This window comes from Camelus dromedarius, chromosome 5, assembly GCF_036321535.1.
Source record: "Camelus dromedarius isolate mCamDro1 chromosome 5, mCamDro1.pat, whole genome shotgun sequence".
Lineage (NCBI taxonomy): Eukaryota > Metazoa > Chordata > Mammalia > Artiodactyla > Camelidae > Camelus > Camelus dromedarius.
In genome coordinates, this window is record NC_087440.1 from 31,380,576 (window position 1) to 31,404,845 (window position 24,270).

Sequence of the window (24,270 nt, forward strand, 5' to 3'; positions counted from 1 at the left end):
GGCTGAAGGCTCAAAGCAGAAGGCTCTGCCTGGGGAGGGCTGAGGCTGGAAAACAGGAGGCCCTTGAGTCTCGGGTTCAGCCAATTCTCCGGACTCACTCCATCCTCCTACACTTCCCCTCTCGCCCATAGTCCCTCCTCTCCCACCTCTTACCTGTCCTGAGACCTTGGGGCAGGTGCGAGGAGGAGGAGGTACCAGCGCTGGGGAGGAGAAGCTGGTGCTGGGAAAGGGAACCTGGGGTAAGGCTCGAGCTCCAGCAGCTGTTGACTCTGAGGAGCAGAAAAGGCAGAGGGTGACTACAGGGACCGAAATGCAAAACAGGAAAACACATGTGCGACTCTGGCCGGCAGCGGGGGAGGGGCCAGAGGACGGGTTGGAGCCGGGACTGCCTGTTCAGATCCAGAGGACCTCGAGGCCCGCTGCCTCCAGGCACTTTCTCCACTCTGAGCCTTGGCGCCTCCTCTCCCCTACCTCAGCCCCTTAACTTCCTGGTTGTCCTATATTTACTGAGCTCTTAAGTTCTCCCAGCGACCTAGACCTACCGTGCTCTCCCGATGCCCTTTATGACTCTCCTCCCTCTCATTCCATTCCCTACTCATATCCCACTCACATACTGTCTCTGTCCCCCTGCGGAGGGCAAGGGATCCATGGTTAGGGGCATTGGAACTCTGTGGTCCCATCTCAAGAGCCTCTGTGCCATTTTAGCACCCCTGTAAGGCAAAGCATGCCAAGAAAGGCCAGTCATAGGGGTACAGCCAAGCACACACCGGAACACTAAGCAAGCCCACTTACATCTCAGGTCCCCAACTGGTTCAGGAGATGTGTGCGTGGATTGCCAGGTAAAGAGTCAGCTAAGGGGACCAGAGCAAGCTAATGAGTTGGCACCCCCTCAAACCAGAATTATTTAAATATCTGTTGAATGTTTACTTAGCAGAGATGGGGGAATACCGATTTTCTCGGAAGAAAAACTGGAAGCCTCATTCCTTCCATTCAAAATTAAAGCTCATTACATGCAATTTTCGGAAGCAGACAATTTCTTGGTAGGCATATCAAATCATTTTCAATGTAGACGAGAGCGTGAATCTCAGGGAGTGGCACTTTACAGCACGTGGTGCATTTTCAGGATTCCAGCTGTGACCTCTGCCTTTAGGCAACTATCTGCTGGCTGGTCTCAGGGCCAAGCCTGCCATTTGTACCTGCACCTACATGTTGCAGAATCATTCTAGACAGATAGTCTAGGTAAATAATCGTCAAGGATTCTGCCAGTGGAGGGGAGCCAATTTACAATTCACCAAGAGACACAGACAGAAATCAGAGTTCATTGGCACCAAATGTCTGAATTACTCCAAGGGTAATTCAGTGCCCTTTTAGACCCAGGCTTCTGCTCAGCTGGCCCGCCCCTTAAACCCACTCTGGGCTCAGATCCAAGTTGTAAATGAGGGAAGTCCTAGGAAGACAGCCCTAAAGCTGCCCCTGTTGGCACTGGCCCCTGCTCCCTCTTCCCCTCCTCCAACCACACTGGCCTCCTTGCTGTTGCCACACCACACAAGGATGCTCCCTGCCTCTCAGGGCTTTTGCGACTGCTGTTCCCTCTGCCTTGAACATTCTTCCCCATAAAGTTGTTCATTCCCTCACTCATTCCATTCAGGTCGGTGCTTAAACACCATTCTATCAGAGAACTTCCCTAAGGAGTCTCTGAAGGAGAAACTTCTTCCCTCTGCCATCCGTTCACCCTATGCATCTGGAGTTTGTCTGTTTGTTGTCACCTCCCTCACTAAAATGCAAGCACCACCAGAATTTTATTCACCTATATCCCCAGTACAGGGCAAGTGTAGACAATCAAAAAAAAATGCTTGCTGGAAGAATAAATGAATGAACAATGCCCTTCCTCCCAGACTGATTTCCCATTTGGGCTCCGGGAATGTCCTGAACTTGCCCTTCAGGCCCACCTATGCTGCTTCCGCTCTGGCTCCTAAGCAACGAATATTTGGGGATATTTATTCCTTTTGATAGTAATGGGTGGAAGGGAAGGAGAGTATAGTTTTCACAGTTTTACTGGGAGGCCTAGAATGGTTTGAGACGGACTTTCCGCTTCATTAATGGGAAAATAAAAACAGAAAGTCCTTCATCTAACGCGCCTTCCCGGGATCGGGAAGCTCTCGGCTGCTCCGTCCCACACCCAGGCTCAGGTGACGGTCTGGGTCCTGCGGCGAGAGCAAGGTACGACGTCCGCCAAGGGGCGAAAAGGCAGGGCAGGCGAGCGCTCAAGTTCACACAAGTGCAGGTGCGCTAGAGGAAAGTGAACCGCAAACCCTTCAGAGTGGGCGTTCTTTGCCGAACCCCCGTCCGCTGCGATCCTCGCCCCTCCCCATCCTCCCTCCGCCCCGGCCCAGCCGGCGCGCCGCGCTCACCTTTGCCCCTTTCTCCACCACCACCCCCGCAGCCTCGCTCTCCGGGGCCCGGCCCCCTTACGTCGTCCCGGCCGTTCCCCTTATTTCCCTCTTTCTCTTGGCCCCCGGTTCCGGGTCTGTGGCCCGAAGATCGCGCCTTCTCAACCCCGACCCGGCCACCGCCCGCCCCCAAAGCCCCACTGAAGAGCTCGGTCGTCCCTGATGTCCAGGTGTGGCTGCGGAGGCCGAGCCGGGCTCTGTCTTAGGGGACCAGGAGCCCACTTCACCCGGATCCCTGCGTTCCCTCCACCTGGTTAAGCAGTCCCCGCCCCTCCCCGCGCTGCAGGAAGCGCTAGAAGAAGAGCTGTGGTGGGTGGAGGCCAAGATCGCAAAGGTCCGAGAACCCAGCGGCCCAGCAACCCGCTCCCCTGCCCTGTCCTCGCTCAGGTACAGCTGCGCTGCCCTTGGGAAATGAAAATGACCACGGATACCCTTAGATGCGTCCTCCGCCCCAGGAACGCTCAGCTTCCTCTTCCCTCCCTCCCAATCCAGCTCGAGCTGGCGGCCCGACGGGGGTTTGAGCTAGGGCCCCGGACCCTGGCAACCCCGCCTCCAGCCCCGAGACGCTATCGGCTGAAACTCCGGAGGGACTCTGAACCGCAAAGCCCCGTGGGGGAAGGGAGGGAGACGCGCCCGCTTGGAGCCAGGGGAGGGGTCTCTGGGAAGGGCGTCCGAACTCTCCGCCCCCTCGGGGAAGCTGTTGCATCAGCTTCGAAAGCCAAATTAAAGAAAGTGGTCTCCACCGGTCCAGGAAGCTGTCGTGCAGTAGAGCCGCCGCCAGGAGGCAGCACTTAACCAAAAATGTCCAGGCTGAGGGTGCCCGGGAGGCTGGAGTCCCCAAAGCACCTTCCATCTGAAGAATCTTAGTGGCAGCTTGGGCCCAACAAAAGAGAGCGTTGCTGAGCTAATTCGAAAGGGATCTGGAAATGTTTCACCACATTTTAAAACTAAAAGATGACTGAACTATTATGCCGTACACCAGAAATTGACACAACATTGTAAACTGACTATACTTCAATTTAAAAAAAAAACTTAAAAGATGACTTGTAATACAATTTCCTTTTGTATACCTTATGAACAGTCCACCTTTGGCATCTTTTAAAGCCACTCTGCAGAGATTCACAAAGAACCACCCACCTTCAAGACCAGTCTGGTGGAAAGGCACACAGTTTAAGAGACTTCCCAGCTGCCAGACAAGAAAAGAGTGTAGCCTAAGGTCATAATTTACCCATCTTGAAGCTGGGTCATTTAACACAGAATTTAACCTGTACTGATTGAGCAGGGATTTGACAGCCATGGGAAAAAAAAAGGAATATGTTACAATAAATGATGCAAGTAATAAGGAAATAATATCCAAAGCAATGTATCATGTGAGTGGGTGGTTTATAGCTGTCAGTTCCCACAGTTCTTGCATGGAGTGACAGTGATTTGAGGTGACAGTCACTTGATCAGTGAGCTGTCCTAAGGTGGAAGGTAATGAAGGAATGTGAAAGAAGACACTTCCCAAATAGTTTGCTCTTCTTCAATCTTAAAGTTTATTCAAAATATGCAAAAAGGGGAAGAGGTTGCAAAATGAGGTAGAATTAGCTACCAGAGTCAGTTTCACTAACGTTGTTTCTCCAACCTCATCATTATTCACCACAACAGTTTAAAAAGCATCGAATTTCCCAGTGCACTTGTACAAAAATTACTATATACAGACCTAACGGAAGGGTATTTGAATAAATATGTTGGACCCAAACATGAGTGACTAACAAAACATTAAAGCCAAATTCAGGCCACGATGCCCTTGAGAGGCAAAGGAGTTTAAGTAAGAGGGAAAAGACATGAAGCTCAGATTCCTGATGCTTCCCACCGTTCTTAACTCCAGCCTTTGCCAGATGAAGTCCAGAGATTGAAAGACATTTAGTTAGGAGATTATGAGGCCACTTTCCTGTGGCTCAGAGTCTGATGAAGTCATTGAGGAGTGCTGTCCAAGTGCCAGACCCCCTCCCCCACAACAGTGTTCCATGAGGTCCCTGAGAATGCTGATGATGTTAGCTGTCAGCACTAGTGTTCTCTTTCTCTCTCCCTCTCAAAACCCTAACCCGTATTTCCTGCTATTTACAACCCTTGGATTGTCCCCCTGCCACATCACTCTAACCACGTCAAAGGCTGAACTTGTCTTCCTTCCAAAGACCTTTCCCCTCCCAGATTTCCCAGTGTTCCAGATCAAGCTTCCCATCCTGCCTCAAAGTCCTCCAGCTCTGGCTCCTTGACTCCCACAGCTATTAAATTAGTGCATGTGTTCACTTCTGTGTGTGGAGTTCACATTGTCCACATAACTAGTTCACCTTAATGCATGTGGCCTTTTTTATGATTTTGCACCCACAGTGTGTGAGCTACTAGAAGACAGGAGAGTTGCTGGCTTAACTCCTCTATGTGGTGGTGGTGGTAGTGGTAGTGCCAGCCTGTCATCTTTGCTGTCAATCTTGAATGTTGACAATGAGGTTATTTTTCCAGCCCTTGGCTTTTACTTCTTGATCCTCCAACTGTAAATTATGTAATGGGATTGCAGTGCTGTCTACTTAAGCTGTCTATCTCAGAACCAGCCAAAGGCACATGGAGCCTCGCTTGGGAAAAGTGTCACTCAGTTGTTATTACAACTGTAAAGTAATAAATCCACAGCTACATTTTGATTCAATGTCCTGATCTCTGAAAATTACAAGCAATCTGTACAGTGATTGCTTCCTGGACTGTCTTATCTACTTTACAGGTTTATTATGAAAATTTATATAGAAGTGTTTTGTATCATTTATACAGAATTGTTTTGATAAGTGGAAATTAAGTGTACAAGTGTAAAATGGTAATAGTACTCTTTCGGTCTTACTTCCCTTGCTTAGTTTTTTGGGTCCATCTGTTGGCTTATAGCCAAGACTCTTATTCTCATCCCTTCTTCTATTTCAGCCCTTGCCTGTACCATTCTTATTGTTTTCGAAACAGCTGCTTTTACTTCTTAAACCAGGATCCACCCTTCCCCTCTTTCAAAGCACAGCTCAGAGCCACCTCCTGTGGAAAAACTTGCAGAAGGAAATGATAAACTTCCAGATAGGCCATTACACCCCTCCCTCAGGTTCCCCCAGTCAGCATATGTTTAAGTGTCTAGCCTAGCACACAGTAATGGCTACTTTTGTAGGAGCTTCACTGTCTATAAAACACTTTCACTTACCTTATCATTCTTGAAATGTTTTCATAAATGTGATATACTAAGCTTTTTTTTTAATGAAGAAATTAAGGATAAGGGGCGAGGGTATAGCTCAAGTGGTAGAGCGCGTGTTTAGCATGCACGGGGTCCTGGGTTCAATCCCCAGTACCAGCTCATAAACAAACAAATAAATAAAACTACCTCCCCTCCCTACCAAAAAACTGGAAAAAAATTAAAATTTAAAATTAAAGAAAAATAAAGAAATTTTGGATAAATTACTTCCCCAAAGCAAGTACAGGCATACCTCGGAGATACTGCAGGTTGGGTTCCAGACCACTGCAATAAAGTAAATACTGCAATAAAGTGAGCCTCACCAATTTTTCAGTTTCCCAGTACCTATAAAAGTTATGTTTACACCATACTGTAGTCTATTAAGTGTGCAATAGCACTATGTCTAAGAAAAAGTACATACCTTAATTTAAAAATACTTTATTGCTAAAAAGTGCTGAAACAATTACAGTAGTAACATCAAAGATCACTGATCACAGAACACCATAACAAATATAATAATATTGCCAAAGCTTGAAATATTTTGAGAATTATCAAAGTGTGACAGAGAAACCAAGTGAGCAAATGCTGCTTAAAAAATTGGCACTGATAAACTTCCTCCGTGTAAGGTTGCTACAAACCTTCCATTTGTAAAAAATGCAGTACCTGCAAAGTGCAATTAAACAAAGTATGTCTGTGAGTGATTAAAAAAAAAAAAAGAGGGAAACAGCCATGGATCTGGGTTTGCCACTGACTAGTACCTACCTCACAAAGTTTTTGCAAGGGTTATAGTAGACAACGTATGGTGATAGCTCTTATAAAAATGGAATGTGATCTTAGCTCCAATATCTCTTCCTCAGGAAGGCCTTCTTTGACGGCCTATTCCAGATCAAGTTCCTATTATATGCTCCCAAACAACCCCTACTTCCCTTCCCAGCTGTATTATTATTACAGTAATGTATGTGATTATTTGATTATTGTCGTATCTCTTTAGACTGGGAGCTCTATCCTAATTGACGTCTACTTTGTTTCCACAGAACCTCCTGCACAGAATACAGTGCTTGTCACATATAAGCTCTTCAATTTTGTTAGATTAATCAGTGTGAGAACTGAAATCCAAATATTCTAATTCACTCTTGATTTGACTCAGGCTGGCAAAAAAAAAAAAAAGAAAAAATTACAGTGATGCCAGAAGACAGAATGAGGTCACGTGGATATTACTCAACTGAGATAAAAGTTAGAAATAAATTTAAAAGGACTAGAGACCAATGCGGGGCGATCCAGAAGAGGGAAGGGGAAACCATTTAATACAGTTTAGTCTGGGAGGACGCGACTTCCACCCAGGTTGTAATCACCAATGAAGATGCAAACGCAGAACAACCGTCCTCGCCCAAAAAAACCCGGGAAGCAGTTTTGTCCGTCTATTCCGTACGACAAGCCAAGATGGCGGGGCCCCTGAATGAAAATTACACTCAAGATGGCAGCTTCCGGCTTCCCCCGCAGCGTCGCGCGTGGCCCCAAAGGCCACGCCCACTTCCGGCTCCTCCGCCTCAGCATGGAAGCTTTGGGTATATTGCTCTCCGGTAAGTGGGTGTAGGGTCGGCGTAGGGAGCTCGTAGGGGGCTCGCCCGGGACCCCAGAGCTGGCGGCACGGCCTCTTTCCCAACTCTGCCCTGTTTTCCCAGCAGGTGTTCGGAGGCTGCATTGCGGCGCCGCGGCTCGGGCTGGCGGCCAGTGGCGACTCCAGTGAGTGCCGGTCTGGGGGGATTTGGGTGGTCAGAAGCTGGGCTGAATCCTCACCAGACTTTTTCTCCGTCCAGGCAGGGCCTTGCTGCCAACCCCTCCGGCTACGGGACCCTTACGGAACTCCCAGACTGGTCTTACGCGGGTGAGCGCTGATCTGACAGTTTACTTCGGAGATTTTCACCTAGAGGGAACGCCCCTGGACGGAGTAGGGGGATGGTGTCATGGTGGGGGTGTGTCTGAGTGGACAACGTATTGAACTGTATATTTGGAGTTGGGAATAGAAATCCTGTTGTTTATTTTGTAAATTAAACTATGGAAAGTAAAGCTAGACAGGATCTTCTTGGCTTGTGGGGATACGCAGAAGATAATCCTGATTTGGGGTGTCCTGGGAGGGACAAGACTTTACGTTTCTCGAAGAGAGACATTGGGTTTTTTTTAAGTTAGGGAGAACCACCCTTCTTTATGGTAAGTTAAGTACATCGTTGAGATTTTGTTACTAAGCGCAGGGAGAGCTCTTCGAAAGGCTGCCTAAATGAGCGTCTCAGAGAGAGGCATAGAAGAGTGAGTACTGAGGATGGCGGCCTCCCTTCAGAAAAGTTTCTTCCTCTGCTTTAAAAAAAAGAAAAAAGGGGGAAGAAAAACAGAAAATGTTCTCCCTAGAAAGGAAGGATGTTAGAAAAGTTGAAGCCACGCCTCACAACAATGGGACTCAGGTTCACAGATGGGAAAATTGAGGCCTACAGAAGTGAATTGCCTGGGAGCACACAGCTAGGTAATGGCAAAGCCAAGACTAGAACTGAGCAGAGTCCAAGCCACCCTCAACAACACAGAGACCTGAATGTTGGATTCTTTCTTGGCCGGGGGGTGGGGCGTGCGTTACGTTATTTATTTATTTGTTTGTTTGTTTGTTTATTTAATGGAGATACTGGGGATTGAACCCAGGACCTCATACATGCTAGGCGTGCACTCTGCCATTGATCTGTACCTCCCCCAGTATTAGATTCTATGAGTATGACCCTGCTTAATCAGATACTTGGTGGCTGAGAGGATGGTGAAGATTTTTTTCTACTTGTTACTTCCTGTAGGAAGCCTTGATTCTCCTTGAAGTAGTACGGAAATAGTGGAAAGACTCTGGAATTGATTCTTAATCTAGGCTTCCCTACTTGCTAACTTTGTGGTCTTGGACAAGTTCCTTAATTGTATCTCTTAGTTTCCACATTTGTAAAAGAACAATAGCTATCTTGTATGGTTCTTGTAAGGATAAAATGAAATGACGGGTGTAAAGCACCTGATACACACAGTATTGGTTCCCTTTCCTGATAAGTAATCTTACTTGTCTTGCTTTCAAAATTTTGGGCAGTTTTCCGTCTGTCTTTTTGGGTTTTTTGTTTTGTTTTGTTTTTGGGGGGTTTTTTTCTTTCTTCATCTGTAGAAAGTAAGTGTTCTTTTTGTCTCCATTATAAACTACTTTAGGTCAGATACTGCATCTTTTCAGCGAGTCAGCAGATATTTATTGAATTTTTGTTACGTGTCTACACTGCACGACAGTGAAAGCAAGGGATACAGTCCCTGATCCCAAAGAACTTAAAGTCTAGCTGGAAAAACAAAGCATGGACATTTTAAAAAATAAAATAATAATTCAGTGCTCTGCCCCTTTCCAGAAGGATTTGAGGTGGCTAAATATGGCTAAAAACAACCAACAGTACAATAAATGTCCCAAAGCAAATAGATGAATAGTAAATGATGGATATGTGCTTCTTTCAGAAAAGAGAACTGACAGTTAAGAGGTTAGAGAAGAATTTCTGGGACAGGCCTTGAGGTGGGCCTAAGGATGAGAATTAGGCTGGAAGGAAAGGAAAAGAGGGTGTTTCATTATGGAGTGAGATGGAATTTACCAAGGGCTTACTGGTGAGCAGAACAGTAATCAGATTGCTTGAGTGGAGGGTTTCTGAAGATAATACAGGCGATTCAGCATTGCAAAGGACCTGGAATTCCCAGCTAATGAGGGGTAAGTAAAATCGAGTAGGAACATACCTAGGGGCTTATTCTTGGTGGTTCTGGCATACCTCACCTTTAAAGATGAGGGAAGTGTTCTAAGTTAAGCTACAATAAGTGTGAAATGGAAGGGAGGAGATTGGTTCTTCCCTCCTTCCTATCACAGCCGCTTTCCTAGGACACTGCAGGCCCTCTCTAACACTTGCCTTTTCTCTCATTTCTATCTGCAGATGGCCGCCCCGCTCCTCCGATGAAAGGCCAGCTTCGAAGGAAAGCCCAAAGGGAAAAGTTTGCAGTGAGTGGCTAGAGCCTCAGCCAGGGCAACCTGTGTATAATTAGGGGGAGAAAATTAAATCGTAATTTGTCTTGAGCTATGTTGGCACCTAAACTAATGTATACCCCTCACTCCCAGGCAAAGGTTTTAACAGTCCTGTGAGAAGGGGGGTAGAGCGTGGCACTCCTAGGGCAGGAACCAGGAGTAGACACACATTTTGCTGCCTTCCTCCCGCTTCCTAGCCCCGGACCTGGTCCCACCCCTTCCCCAGTCAACAGTGTCATTTTCCAGCTGAAACCTCTGGCTTTGATCTGTGAATGAAAGGATATATGGTGCAGCACCCAAGCCCCAGATGTTATCCACACTGTTTTCCTGTCTGTTTCAGAGACGAGTTGTACTGCTGTCACAGGAAATGGATGCTGGATTACAGGCATGGCAGCGCAGGCAGCAGGAGAAGTTGCAGGAAGAAGAAAGGAAGCAGAAGAATGCTCTTAAACCCAAAGGGGCTCTACTGCAGAAGCCACAACCAAGTCAGTAAAAAGCAGCTCTTGTCTCCCTTCCGCAGCTTCTCTCTGGCTTTCTTTTCTATCACCTAGATGCATCATCCCAGCCAGAAGAAAGCCTTTATGTGCCCCATCTGTCTTCAGAGCAAAAAGTATGGACACCAGGAAGAACAGCCTGTAAGATCACTGCCTGGAAGGGTTGGCTCAGTGCTCTCACCCCTGGCTCTATTCCAGTTCAGCAAAATCTTGCTCTGGGATATTTATCCCCTCTTTTGTAGGCCATAGGACTGGCCCAGCTATGAGCAGGAGCTGCTCTGCGAACATGAAAAGGGGGCAACAGGTTTCCTGGTTTTAGCCAGGCACCTAAGCCTTTAACAGCCCATACACAGCTCAGGCCACATGCAGCTATGTATTTAATAAATGTTTTGATGAAAAAGGTTTTCCAACTGAGATCCACTTCTTGGCAAGCAACTGATACCAGTTTTCCTAAACTGCCCATATGTGGCCCAGGAGGATACTCCCACTGGAAAGGCTAACATGAGAAGAACCAGACTTGGGTGTTGCATGTTCTGCTACAGAGTTGGATCCTGCAGTTTCTGTGGTTCTGACTGAACTCCAGAGGTTGGTTGGAGAGAGGCGTGCACTTCCCGACCCCCATTTGTGTAGGGGAGCCCTGAGGTGCTCAGCCCCCAAACAGTCACTGTGGAAGAGGTATCTAATAGCCACCATATACCTCCCACAAACCCGATAGCTGCACAGGCCCTGGGGAAATCTTCCATTTTATTGATCATGGCTCCTCCCGTGGATTCTAGGGGGGGAAAGGACCTTTGCTCCCATTACAATACAGAGCAACAGACTTTTCTTGCATTCTTCTGCCACAGATATGTGATAGTTCCTAGATCTCTAGGATTTCTGTAACTTTCTACCTCACCTAATTTCTGTCCAGCCTCCTTTATTCCTTCCCTTGTTTCTTTCCCTCCCTTCTTCCCCCCACTACCGCCTTCCTCTCTCGCTGACCAGTGCAATTCTTGGATCTTAGATTTCGCTGATGGTCGAGTTTTCTGTCTCCCACACTTTTCCTGCTTCTGTTGTGTTGCTTATCCAGATCTAGCCCTCAGCCTCTTATCTGTCTCCCTTTCCCACTGCCATGCCAGCTCTAGCCTGCCCTCCCCCTTCCCTGCATACCTCCACCTTTTGTTCTCAGAGTCTAGTCAGTCCCTGAAGGAGGAGATTATACTCTTTAAGAGATTGCCTCCTTTTCCGGTGTTGAGGTGAACTAAGCTCCACAGTCCTAACTCCCATTCTCTGTTTTTTTAGCAATTTCACCAAACTTGATTTGCCTTTTGCCAGATTCCATGGCTTCACACTCTGTTCCTCCCCAGGGAGTTCTAGTTTAAGGAGCAGCAGATTGTAAGTGACAACAATGAAGGGAGCACATTTGTATTTCTCCAAGAACAGGAGTCCCAGATCCAGTGTGGTGGTGGGATTTGTCAGTGGGGGGTTGAGTTTTTTTACTGTTACATTTCTTTGGCAGGAGAGAGACAGAGGTGATTGTCAAGAATAGGGGCCAAAAATTTCAATATGGTTGAGCCGCAGGTCCCAGCTGATGACCCCTCAAAGCGGGTTTCTTGACAGGGAAGAGCCCCCACCACCATCCCAGACTCTGAGCTCCTTATTTGCACCAGCCACTGAACCTCACAGTACTTCCCACGGAGGTGAGACAAACGCTGAATCCCAGAGGAATCAAGCCACTCAAAATATGCTTAGTGGGAGAAAGTCTCCCACATCCCGTCCCCTGAGTCCCCCCACAGCCCCCCGCTCTCAGCTGTGGCCTCAACCCTGCAGATGGCAGCCTCCACCACAGAAAGGCAACTTAGGTTTTTTTTTTTTCCCCCCGGCTCTTGGCTGTAATTGGATTCAGAAACAACCACGTCCGCACGGAGAAAGGAGGGCATTGGGGCGGGGGCGGAGGGAGGCTGTGGGAGAAGGGAGGGACCAGAAAGAGAGCGAGAGGGCTCGCGATGCAGTTCGCCGACTAAGCAGAAGAAAGATCAAAAAACGGAAAAGAGGGGACGAGCAAACAGGCGCTTTCAAGAACAACCCCTTCATCTCCAAGCTGACAGCGCTCTAGGAATCCAAATTCAGTGCCTCCCGAAGACAAAGGCGCCCGAGGGAGTGGCGGCGCGACCCCAGGGCTTGGGCCCCGCCGCGGAGCCCGCACGGCCCGGCGGCCCGGACGGTCGCGGACCATGTCTCCCGCCCCACGACGTGCCCGCAGTCTGCTGCTCCCCCTGCTCACGCTCGCCTCCGCGCTCGCCTCCCTCAGCTCTGCCCAAAGCAGCTTCAGCCCCGAAGTAAGTGAGCTCCTCCGGCCCTGCCCGGAGTCGCGCCCGCCGGGGAGGCGAGCCCGGGGGTCTCCAAGGGGACAGCCCCCATTCGGAGAGGAGGGCTCTCGGGGTCTTGGATGCCTCGGCCTGCAGGATCCCCCTTCCTTTCCTTTCCCTCCTCATCTTCAAACTTCCAAGTCGATCCGACTTTTGCCTCCTCCAACTAACCCCTCCACCCCCAACACGCCGCCGACTTTCTTTCCCATTCCTTTCCGTGGAAGAATTTTCTAGCTGGGGCCCACTCCGCACCCCTCCCCAGTTCCCCTGGGCTCTGAGCTCAGCTCTGGAACCAGTCGGGAGCCTGATAAATATTTGGACTCCGCTCAGACCCGCGCTGTCCTGGTTTCTTGTCATGTACGAGAGTTTGTTGTTTCTTCAACTTTCCAGCTCGCCAGCGCTCTCCCGCCGGCGCTCGCCAGCGCTCGGGCGGCCGGGAGGGCCCGGTGGCCCCCCACGCTGCAGCCGCCGCTGCCGCCTCCCGGGCGGTCCCGGCCCTCCCCGGACGCACCCGAGGCCAGGTGGGGTCGGGGGTGGGCAGCGGAGCGGGCTCGGCCCTCAGCCCATCCCTGCCTCCCCGAGAGGACCCTCCGTGTCCCGGCCTGGAGCCCTGGCGTCGAGGGTCCCGGCGCTGGCGCCCTGGCCCGCGTTTCCGGACACACAAAGCTCTCCTTGTGAGCTGGGGGCTCGGCTGGGCCGCCGCCTCCTCTCCGGCCTCCGCACCCCCATCGGCGCCTTTAGGCTCTTTCTGTTAATTGCTTTTTTATGTTAATTGCAGGGATACTGGGGGCGTCGTACCGGGGAGCTGGGGTGAGGGCCTGGCCCTGGGCGCCTGCACATGTCTCCACTGACTCGGGCGCCCCCCCACCCATTCCCCGACGGTGGCCCACCCGGCCCGGAAGCCGCGTGGGAGTTGTCTGAGGAAGTTTTTCGTCTCTCTTTTATTTTGGGGTGAAGGTGGGAGACGGATTTGATCAGCTTCTTATTTTGGGCCATTCCAACCCACTCAGCACCGCCAGGGCCTGGGTGCGGTCGGGAGGGGCCGGGAAGGGCCGGAGCAGGGGGAGGGGATCTGGACTTGGCTTCCTTGCTCCTGGTCCCAGCCCTGGTCCCACCCCCGGAGGAAACATCTCCAGAAGGAACACACTCTCTCTGTCCTGAAGGGATCTGAGGCTGAAAGGAAACATGTGGCCCAAGGAATGAGGGTGACCAGGGAGAGTGAAAATCTGCCCAGGGGCTAAGCCTGACACCGTCCAGGAGGAGGAGGCAGCATCCTCTTTCCAGGCCTGCAGTCTTCATCAGAGGCCTGAGGGGAGAGCTCCTAACAAAAGGAGCCTGGGCTTCTGGGGGGCTTCCTGCTGCCAACTTTGCCTGCCCTGCCTTCCTTCCCTCCCTGCCCTACTAGGTCCCCTAGGGGAGGGGCAGCAGCCCTGGCTCTGTTTTAAGTGGGTCATGGGTAGTCCCAGTGCCAGAACCACCATTTGCTTCTGGGCCATGGAGGGGTGGGAGGCAGAGGGAGGGAGGGAGGAGCAGGCCAACAGCCAGCAGGCCAACAGGCAGATCCAGGGCCTGTGGAAAAGCCAGAGATTCCCCCCAATCCCCTCCAGGACTCCCAGGCTGGAGGAGTGGGCCTTGGAGTGGGAGCAGTTCCTTGTCCTTGACTTTCCCCTAGGGGAGTATCTTGCACCACTCAGTTTTCTCAACAAAGCCGGCCGACTGAGTTCTCTGACCCAACATAGTTGCTCCCTCTCCAGGCCAGTCTGGAGGGAGAGCTGGGGTGGCCCAGGCCTCAGGGAGCCAGCTCCCTCCCATCAGGCCTCCAGAGTCCTGCACCAGCTCCCGGGCAGCCCTCTCCTCCCCTTGGCCTGTCTGGCACTCAGCCCTTCCCCCACTCAGCCGCAGACACAAGAGTCCTCTCTTCTGTGGTTCCAACCTCATCGTCTCCTCTGTGGTTCTTGCTTTGCTCAGAGCCTAGGCCTGGGAGGAGGAGAGGAATGGGAGCACTTCCTTTCCAGGACTTGTGGCTCTCTTGACTCCTTTACTTGACTAAGTCTCCACCTTTCTCTATTGGATATGAAGTGGAGGTTGTGGGTGTGAGTATTTAGATCTGCCTACCTTCTTGAAAGACTCATCCAGAAGAGGGATTTATCCCAGAGCTCCCGGATATGGATTCTCCCTACCTCTCTGCCACTGTCCCTCCTGTCATCCTGCCCTAGGAGAATTCCCTTCAGCTTTACCCCCTGAGAGCTGAGGGCCTGACCTCACTCCCCCTGACTTCCAGCTCCAGCAGCAGGCCACTCCCATCCTTTCCCAGAGCTGAAGCAGCTGCTCCCCCAGCAGAGGTCATAAGCCTGGGGTGTGACTACCCTACAGGTGAGGCAGGGGCAAAGGGAGTTGCCTGCATAGTTGGGCACAGGCCACAGCAGGCCTCCTGCAGGCACAAGCTGTGGCATCAGCCAGTGCGGGTCAGAGCAAGTTTAGAGCTCCTGGGAGAGCAGCCCAGGACAGGAGCAGCCTGCTTTGCTGCACTCTGGTATACCAGAGGTTAAACTTCCCCTCCCCGCTCCCCAGCCCCCCAAGGAGGGGCTCTCTGAGCCGGGTGGTGCTAGGGTTGTTCTGGCCAGGCCTGTTGGCTGAGGAGAGGCTGTGTTGTTTACATCTTGGGCCCTAACACCCGTCATCAGCCTTGGGGGATCACTTCCCAGAACCATGTTGCAATTCTTGCCCCTGCGGGCTCAGGTCCCCAGTCAGCTGCTCCTGAATCACCCCCAGCCCCAATGCAAGAGCACGGCTCCACAACCAGAGCCAGGACCTGGGCCTGGCGGTGAAGGGTGACATGGAGAGCCAACCTAATGACCGAGGGGATGCAGCACCCCTCTGTGTTCCAAGCTCCCCTCCCAGGCACCCTGCAGTCCCCTCTGGACTCCTTCAGAAGGTAAAGCTGGAGCAGGGAGCAGAGCTGTCTGAGTAGTATTTCCCCATAGGAGGATCCCAGGATGCTCATATTCCATTTATAACTTGTCTCGTTTTACTTTTCAGGCTTTAGGAAAAGACACCATTGTTCTTACAATAAAGGCTGACTTTTTCCTCAACAGGGCTTTGCAGTGTGTGTATACCTTTCAATCAAACGCCAGAAACCTAGCTTTACCTACAGGCAGTATGCCAGCCTTTATGTTATGAACAATTCACAACATACCTGAAATAACCTACAGTTGCCAAAATACTCAATAAAATACTAACCCTGACCACCACCCCAATCTCCCATTCCCTCTACTGAGAACCTTAAGTGAGTCTTTAGGTCCCAAGCCCTAGGTCAGATGCTGTTTGGATGGGGACAGTGGCAGGATCCTGGCTCTGCGGCTAGATCACATTCCCACCACCTCCAAAGGCCCCAGCTTCCCCTGTCAGCAGCCAGCCTGAGCCCTCGCTCCTTTTCTGCCATCCCTTCTGAAAAGATCTCGGCTGTGAAGATCCTGGAGGCACAGCATGCCTGTCCCAGGAGGGCCTCATGCCAAGCCCCAGAATGGAGTCCCCTCAGCCTCTCCCCTCTCCAGCCACCATGGGCTCAACCCAGCCTCTGGTGGGACATGCTGTATTTACAAGAACACTGACACAGAGAACGAAAGTGCTGGAAGGAACCTCAGCTCAGAGAAGACATCCTAGAACTCAAACTACCAGGGCTCCCAGCAGAGGACTTACAGCCAAGGCTCAAAGCTGTGGCTCCCCGCCCCTCTAAGAGGATAAGCCATGCTAGGGCCTGGGCCAGAGTTTGGGTCCAGCCTGGGAGTTCCTCCAGCCCTACTGCCTGAGCCAGGCTGGAAGCTCATTGCCCTTTCCACACCAAGCCAAGAGTGTGCTCCAGGTGCCATGAGGAGGCAGAGGGTCCTCTGGGGCCAGGTGGGGCTGCTCCAAGCCACATCCCTTTCCCTACAGGCCTGGCTGCAGCAGTATGGCTACCTGCCCCCCGGGGACCTGCGTACCCACACACAGCGCTCGCCCCAGTCACTCTCAGCGGCCATCGCTGCCATGCAGAGGTTCTACGGTCTGCGAGTGACAGGCAAGGCTGATGCAGACACCATGAAGTAAGTGCTAGACCCCGGCAGGAATTCTGCCAGCATCCACCGACACGACACCATGCACCAGAGAGGTTGCCGCCTGAATTCCGCCCCCTTCCGCGTTCCCACCAGCTGCTCCTCACCCTCTCCTGTTGACCCGGACCTCCTGACCTTGGCTCTTCCCCACAGTGACCCTGGGGCCCGGCAGTCCCCCTCTCTTCTGAAGCCCTTTCTCTTTCACACACTCTCCTGACCACAATCCTCATACCCCAACCCACCCCAGGGCCATGAGGCGCCCCCGCTGCGGTGTTCCAGACAAGTTTGGGGCTGAGATCAAGGCCAATGTGCGAAGGAAGCGCTATGCCATCCAGGGCCTCAAATGGCAGCATAATGAGATCACTTTCTGGTGAGTCCAACAGGCAAGTGGCCTTTCTCACATCGGGTTCCCCTTCCCTCTCAGTTGTGCTTAGAGACTCAGAGGCCCCCTGCCCTACTCACCTTGTTCCTGGGAAGCCTCCTTGGGAGTAGGGAGGAAAATGGCTGTAATCCTAGAGAGAGATGCAGCCTGTGGAGGGTGTACCCCAGGGCTAGAAGGCCAAAGCCTGAAGGTCCCCTGGGCCCTCAGTTCTTGGGGCAGAGGCATTGTGAGGCGGCAGGAAGAGCTGGGTCAGACAAAGGTGGCTGGGTGGTTCGGTCAAACCTGGGAGAGTCCAGGGAAGGAGAGTTGTGCCTCTTGTTATCCTAACACACTCCTATCCTCTCCCCACGTGGCTGGACCTCAGCATCCAGAACTACACCCCCAAGGTGGGCGAGTACGCCACATTCGAGGCCATCCGCAAGGCATTCCGCGTGTGGGAGAGTGCCACGCCGCTGCGCTTCCGAGAGGTTCCCTATGCCTACATCCGTGAGGGCCACGAGAAGCAGGCTGACATCATGATCTTCTTTGCTGAGGGTTTCCATGGTGACAGCACACCCTTCGATGGTGAGGGTGGCTTCCTGGCCCACGCCTACTTCCCAGGCCCCAACATTGGCGGGGACACCCACTTTGACTCTGCCGAGCCCTGGACCGTCCGAAATGAGGATCTGAATGGTGAGTGAGGTAGCCCTGGGATTCTTATCCCTGAGACAGTCCATAGTCATTTGTACGGGGTTCTCCAGCCTCCTGCCCAAGTCTCAAGGCTTTGGGGGAACCACAAAAATCTCCTGGTCTGACTTCCAATGAAAGCAGGAATCCTGTCCTGAGCTATTTACATCTGGTCCCTTCTCTCACCCAATAACTGACTTCTTAGCCAAAGACTTCAAAGCTTCCGCATCATCCACTTTTCCAGGCAAATGCTATGGCCAGCTCCTGGGAGAAACTGGGGCCCACACAGGGCCTTAGCTTCCTTTACCCTAACTCTTGCTGGGACTGGGCTCCAGCCCCAGAACACTCTCTCACCTCCACCCAGGAGAGCTGATGACTGGCGTTGTGCCTCGGCTGCCAAATATGAGTCTGGACCTTAGGATTTGGTCGCTTTAGGTGGAAAAGATGGCAGGCAGACTTCAGTGTGAACCTGAAGCTTTTGGTGGGGAAGCAGGGGTCTGAGGGACAGGACCCAGGCTGCCATCATACCCATCCCCATCCCTCCAGGGAATGACATCTTCCTGGTGGCTGTGCACGAGCTGGGCCATGCTCTGGGTCTTGAGCATTCCAATGACCCTTCGGCCATCATGGCGCCCTTTTACCAGTGGATGGACACGGAGAACTTTGTGCTGCCTGATGATGACCGCCGGGGCATCCAGCAACTTTATGGCAAGTATTCTGCACCCACATCTGCTCCTTTCTGCTCCTTATCCCTTCCTGGTCTCTCAGGCCTGTGCATTCTCCCCTCCCTCATGCCCTGCAGTAACCCCCACTTCCCCCACACCCCCTCCCCACCTGCCCCTGCCCCATCCACTCCCACCTTTGATCCCATCTTTTCTGTCCTTCCCCAGTTGATTGCTTCAGCCTCCCCTCCCCCAAAGGTCCTTCCACACCTTTAGAAAGGTGTCATCTGCCCCTATGTCTATTCCTTCCTCCAACTCTGCCACCAAGTCTGAAGTGCCCTTCATGTTCTCTGCCCCAGGGAGTGAGTCAGGGTTCCCCACCAAGATGCCCCCTCAACCCAGGACCACCTCCAGGCCCTCTGTCCCTGATAAGCCCAAAAACCCCACCTATGGGCCCAACATCTGTGACGGGAACTTTGACACCGTGGCCATGCTCCGAGGGGAAATGTTTGTCTTCAAGGTGAGAGGAAGAAGTGGGCTGGTCTAGGGGACAGAAGGGCTCTCTGGCTGGGAGGCTGGGTGGAAACAGCAGCAGGAGGACTAAATACTAAAACTGAGGCAGGGGGAGCTTTGGGGACTGAGCTGGAGGACTAAGCTACAAGACATAATGAACTGCCTCCCAGGAGCGCTGGTTCTGGCGGGTGAGGAAAAACCAGGTGATGGATGGATACCCCATGCCCATTGGCCAGTTCTGGCGGGGCCTGCCCGCATCCATCAACACTGCCTATGAGAGGAAGGATGGCAAGTTTGTCTTCTTCAAAGGTAACCAGACATTCTGCCTTAGTCTTTGGGTGAGGGGAGGGTCTCCCTGGAGGAGCAGATTCCACTTGACTCCTCCAAGGACCCTAGAGCCCAGGTGGAACCCCAACCCTGCCCTTCCCCCTCCAACCCCAGGAGACAAGCACTGGGTGTTCGACGAAGCTTCCCTGGAGCCTGGCTACCCCAAGCACATTAAGGAGCTGGGCCGAGGACTGCCTACTGACAAAATTGATGCTGCTCTCTTCTGGATGCCCAATGGAAAGACCTATTTCTTCCGAGGAAACAAGTAAGACCTCAGCCCCTTGACCCCAGTCCTCCCTTCTCAGACACCACCACCAGATTCCCTTAATTCTGGAGGAAGACCCACTTTCCCCCTGGGATGTTTCCCTGAAGAAGGGAAGCTGGCTGAGCTTCTGCTGTTACCTAGCAATGGGCAGCCTCCACTAGGTGCTGAGTGAGTGGGATATGACCGGGTCACCAATTCAGACCTGGTCATTTGACGCCTCCTGCCCCCAGCACTGTGCCTCTGCCCCAGCTGCCGGCACTGTCATTAAGGGCTGCTGGTGGCTCCTTGCAGCCTGGGCCCTCCCTTCCACCCCTCCACCCCCACCTTCCGCTGCTTTCAGCTTCAGGCCCTTATTACTCAAAACCTCAGTCCCCCTCCCTGTCCACTGCCACCCTTTGCTCACTGGTGAATTCAGTCCTGGGTCCCACTCCCCTCTGAGGACATGCTTGGCATCCACCCACTTCCCTTCTCCTCCTGTCTCCCAGGTACTACCGTTTCAATGAGGAGCTCAGGGCCGTGGACAGCGAGTACCCAAAAAACATCAAGGTCTGGGAAGGAATCCCTGAGTCTCCCAGAGGGTCATTCATGGGCAGCGATGAAGGTGAGAGGAGCACGGGAGGTGTCCGTGAGGGGAGGTTGGGAACAGGGACTTAAGAGCAGGAAGGATGGAGAGTATCGGGCAGACTCCTTCCACCTGGTGCTAGAATTACCTGCTTTTACAGCTGAGCAAACTGATGTTCAGAAGGGCGAGGGGATTAACTCAGCTGGCTCGCACACTGACAGGTTTTCTTCTGTCCTTCTCCACTCTTGTCTCCCGGACGCTGCCCCCGCCTCTTGCCTTCCGTGCCACCTTCTTGCCGACCCTGCAGTCTTCACTTACTTCTACAAGGGGAACAAATACTGGAAATTTAACAACCAGAAGCTGAAGGTCGAGCCGGGCTACCCCAAGTCAGCCCTGCGGGACTGGATGGGCTGCCCGTCCGGGGGCCGGCCGGATGAGGGGACTGAGGAGGAGACCGAGGTCATCATCATCGAGGTGGACGAGGAGGGCAGCGGGGCAGTGAGCGCAGCCGCTGTGGTGCTGCCTGTGCTGCTGCTGCTCTTGGTGCTGGTGGTGGGCCTCGCTGTCTTATTCTTCAGACGCCACGGGACCCCCAAGCGGCTGCTGTATTGCCAGCGCTCCCTGCTGGACAAGGTCTGACCCCCACTGCCGCCCGCCCACTCCTACCACGAGGACTTTGCCTCTGAAAGCCAGTGGCAGCAGGTGGTGGTGGGTGGGCTGTTCCCACCCGTCCCGAGCCCCTCCCCCCACCCCCACCCCCCACCTCCCTTCTTCTCTGTCCCGTGACTGGCCTCTCCCACCCTCCACGCTGGCATTGCTTCTTCCCTAGACGGGTCCCCTGGGGGCTGAGCAGGGGCCGCCCTTCCAACCCCTGCCCCTCAGGGGCCCCGTGGCTTGATGTACGTTCAGCCCCATCTGAATGTCTTGGCTCTGCACTTGAAGGCAGGAACCTCAGACCTCGCTGGTAAAGGTCAAATGGGGTCATCTGCTCCTTTTCCATTCCCTGACATACCTTTAACCTCTGAACTCTGACCTCAGGAGGCTCTGGGCTCTCCAGCCCCGCAAGCCCCCAGGTGTACCCAATTGGCAGCCTCCCACAACTCTTTCCTGCTAAAAGAAACCTAATCTTGTTGTGGCGGGGAGACCCTGAGAGAGTGAGGGGGTGGGAGCTGCACAGCCGCCCTAAGACCTTGGGAGGAAAGCTCAGAGAGGGTGAGTCCTCTCCCCACAGGTCTGCCTCTGCCCCACCTGCCCCTGAGAACATCCACAGAAGGAGCCTGAGCCATTAAGGACTAACCTGGGGCTGCAGAAACCCTTGACAGCCCCGCCCTCCCAAACGTTAGCCTCGAATGGGGAGGTCAGGGTTTCTAGAGCTGAGACCAGGGGGTGCAGCTACGAGGTGGGGTGGGGCCAAGGAGAGAGACTTGGCCCGGAGCCCTGGGGGTGAGCCTGGAGGCCCCAGAGAAAGAAACTTGCTCAAATGCAGGCAGCTGGGGTAGGGACCCATGGGCAGAGCAGTCAGAAGGGACAGGACAGGACCAAAAGGCAAACCAGGGAGGGGAAGCAGGAGTGGACAGCTGGGAGCCTGGCAGGCTAAGCCACCAGGGACACCACAGGGTGGGCTGTGGTTCCCAGGGGAGGGCACATTTTATTGGAGCTCTCAGGAAGGGCCTGAGAAAGGCACACCTGCTCCTCCTTGGTGCCCTTGCTTCGATCAGACAGCAGAGAGGGGAAGACAGGGAGCCCAAGAAAGGAGCAGAGAGGGCACACACATCTGGGGACTGGAGACTTGGGACCTAAGTGGGAGTGGCCACCTAGTTAGGGAGCTGAGGATCAGCCTGCCTCAGCCAGCCTCTGAGAAGGGGCAGGTGCCTGGGCATCTCTTGTCAGGTTAGCCCCTCACTTCCTGATGCCCCCTGCCCCTCAGCCCAGCCTACAGGTGTCCTGCCCCCCACCCTCCCCCCTCCCCCAGCCCACACATTTGTAGTCTCCTTCGGCCACTGAAGGTGGTCATGGTACCGGAGACTTGGGAGAGTGAGACACCCTGGGGGGGGGGGTCAGTGAGAGGAGAGGGATGTCAGGGGTGGGGGGGCAGGGGGTGGGAGAAATGGGGTGAACGGTGCTGGCAGTTCGGCTAAAGTTGTCTTGTTTGGGGTTTTTTTTTTGTTTTGTTTAATGTATATTTTTATTATAATTATTATATATGAATTCCCTTCAAATCGTTCCTTTTTGTTAACAAGGGGCATGGGGAGGGGTGGGGGTGGGGGGCAGAGGCATCCGACCCCAGGAACCTGCAGGGCGGGGCTGGGTCAGTGCCCTCTAAGGACATTTTTGACCTTGTTCAACCTTTCCACGAAGAATAAACCGTTTCACATTCTTTGTGTGGCTGCAGTTTGTGTGCCTGGGATGTGGCTACAAGGGGGATGGAAAGCAGGAGGGCCGTGCAGGGTTTTCAGTGAGGTGGGATTTTGGTATTTTTCGTAAAGGAATATATTTATTGGTGGACGAAAGGGATCCATAGTCCAGAGTTGGGGAGGAGGGCATCCTTCCTGGGGCAGAAGAGTGGTCCACAGAGCCCAGCTAGCTGCTCTCTCTCAACCTGGCCTAAGAGGCCCAGGACTGCAAAGGCAAGAGGAAGTGGCCAAGCTGGGGCCACTCGGAAAATCTTCCTAAATTGCGTTACCCTGTCGTGTGACCCAGCCGCAGATGCTCCAGTTCCTCAGGCCTCGTGCTGGCTGCTGGGGAAATCCCCCATCACCATCAGCCTCAGGCTCAGGGGGCAGGCACTTCTCCCCAGCCCTCTCCCAGGCCTGGGGCTCCCTTTCAGGGGCAGAAAGAACAGAGGGGAAAGGAAGAGGTTGCCCCATGGGCCAGTTAGAAGCAGCTTGCCTCTGGCCAAACGGGTCTCACCACAATTGCCCAGGAAAGGCAGGGTGATCAGGTCAGAAGGACAGAATGACATTGCTCTGCCTTCTCCTTTCCTTAGAAATTGCTGCCCTAGACAGGGTTCCCAGGCTGTCGACCCACCCTTCTTCCAAACCAGCCTGGAGGGAGGAATCACTCAGTTGCTGAGTCAGCTCAGCTGGAGGGGAGCAGCCCTCTTTCTTCCCTCCTTCCCTTCCTGCCTCAGCCCAGCCCTCCCCAGGCTCCAGCCCAGGCCCTCTCCCCGGCCTGCCTCCAGGAGTCCCGGCCCCACCTAAGCCAGGCGTTCTATCCAGCTGCTATTCAGGGCTGGCTGGTGTGATTGCTTTGGCAGAAGGGGTACCCCACCTTCCTGCCAGCCAGCAACCCTGACCCTATGCCTGGCCTCCTGTGCCTCTCCTGCCAACAGCTGTTTGGCAAGGCCTGTGTGTCTCAGTGGAGTTGGACACCACCTCCCTGCCACCCTCACCAGAGGGGATGGGGACCCTGAGAAGCTGGCTCAGGGAAGTCAGGGGCGGGCGTCTGGGGGTGGTGGGGCCCGTGCGGGTGGCAAGGAGCTCAAAGATGAGCTCATGGCCCCTTTGTGTTTTTGTGGCCCACATCTGGAGGCAATTACAGATGTTATCCAGTGGGAGTTCTGCAAAACACAGCTGGAGCCAGTGGAGGAGCACGGGGCGGGGGGACTGCCAGAGGGAAGAGGAGGGGGAGCCTAGGGCTCCCGCGCGGCTGGAGTGTGGTTTCCCCATCACGAGGAAATTGTTTGGCCCTGATTCTGGAATCACAAGATGCTCCCTGAAGCCAAGGGGGAGAGATGGGAATGGAGGACCAGGGACAAAGGGGGAAGAGGTGGAAGAGGCTTCACGAGCAGGGAGAATTCCAGGGTGGAGGCTGCAAGGTCCCGTGCTTCTGACGCACCTTGGGTCTGAGGGATCCAGCCCAGTGAGGCTGCTCGGGGACCCCACCAGGCCCCAGCTGAGTGAGCCACCAGGTCAGGCTGGGGTGAGGGGAGAGCAGAGGGTCCTGTGGCTCCCGAGAGCCCTGCAAACACTGCTTTCACTGGCCCTACCCTGCTTTGTCCATTGGGCCTGACCCAGTTTCTATGGTTCCAAGTTCCTTTATTCGAAAGCAGCACATGTGAGTTAGAGCAGCCAGGAGGGAGCCAAGGGGAATCTGCGAGGAGGTTTGGGCAGAACCCAGGGAAGCAAGCTCTAAGGAGACTGGACTGGGGGCAAGCACTGAGCAGAGGCTGTACTCTGCCCACCACTGTACCCCACACGTTTTGAGGGGGAGTCACAC

General features: G+C 53.3%; 3 protein-coding genes across 6 annotated transcripts in view; 2 read left to right on the plus strand and 1 right to left on the minus strand.

Moving 5' to 3' along the window:
* SLC7A7 (solute carrier family 7 member 7) overlaps positions 1-2,430 on the minus strand; it is a 31,428-nt gene extending 28,998 nt beyond the window's left edge. The window contains exons 1-2 of one of the 2 annotated variants that reach the window (XM_031452714.2): positions 2,412-2,430; positions 154-269 (exon numbers count right to left, since the gene is read on the minus strand). The gene's annotated coding sequence lies outside the window, so the exon portion shown is untranslated. Of the gene's footprint in view, positions 1-153; positions 270-2,411 lie in introns of those variants that run through there. The other variant, XM_031452713.2, reaches the window with a different exon arrangement.
* A 4,680-nt stretch (positions 2,431-7,110) lies between these two features.
* Positions 7,111-10,636, plus strand: MRPL52 (mitochondrial ribosomal protein L52). 2 transcript variants are annotated; one of them, XM_010989418.3, is made up of 5 exons: positions 7,111-7,265; positions 7,371-7,428; positions 7,503-7,570; positions 9,654-9,718; positions 10,083-10,636. In XM_010989418.3, exons 1-5 carry the CDS (start codon positions 7,126-7,128, stop codon positions 10,190-10,192), a joined length of 441 nt encoding a protein of 146 aa, XP_010987720.3. In that variant the 5' UTR covers positions 7,111-7,125; the 3' UTR covers positions 10,193-10,636. The 2 variants fall into 2 exon arrangements, with proteins under 2 accessions (XP_010987720.3, XP_010987718.3); XM_010989416.3 differs by having other exon boundaries at positions 7,236-7,265; positions 7,368-7,428.
* A 47-nt stretch (positions 10,637-10,683) lies between these two features.
* Positions 10,684-22,429, plus strand: MMP14 (matrix metallopeptidase 14). Of its 2 annotated transcripts, XM_064485812.1 has the most exons (11): positions 10,684-10,821; positions 11,735-12,554; positions 16,518-16,666; positions 16,923-17,045; positions 17,422-17,729; positions 18,270-18,435; positions 18,749-18,905; positions 19,069-19,207; positions 19,340-19,490; positions 19,976-20,091; positions 20,360-22,429. In XM_064485812.1, the coding sequence occupies exons 2-11, from the start codon at positions 12,450-12,452 to the stop codon at positions 20,689-20,691; spliced, it is 1,746 nt and encodes a 581-aa protein (XP_064341882.1). In that variant the 5' UTR covers positions 10,684-10,821; positions 11,735-12,449; the 3' UTR covers positions 20,692-22,429. The 2 variants fall into 2 exon arrangements, with proteins under 2 accessions (XP_064341882.1, XP_064341881.1); XM_064485811.1 differs by having other exon boundaries at positions 10,785-12,554.
* The last annotated feature ends 1,841 nt before the right edge of the window (positions 22,430-24,270 follow it).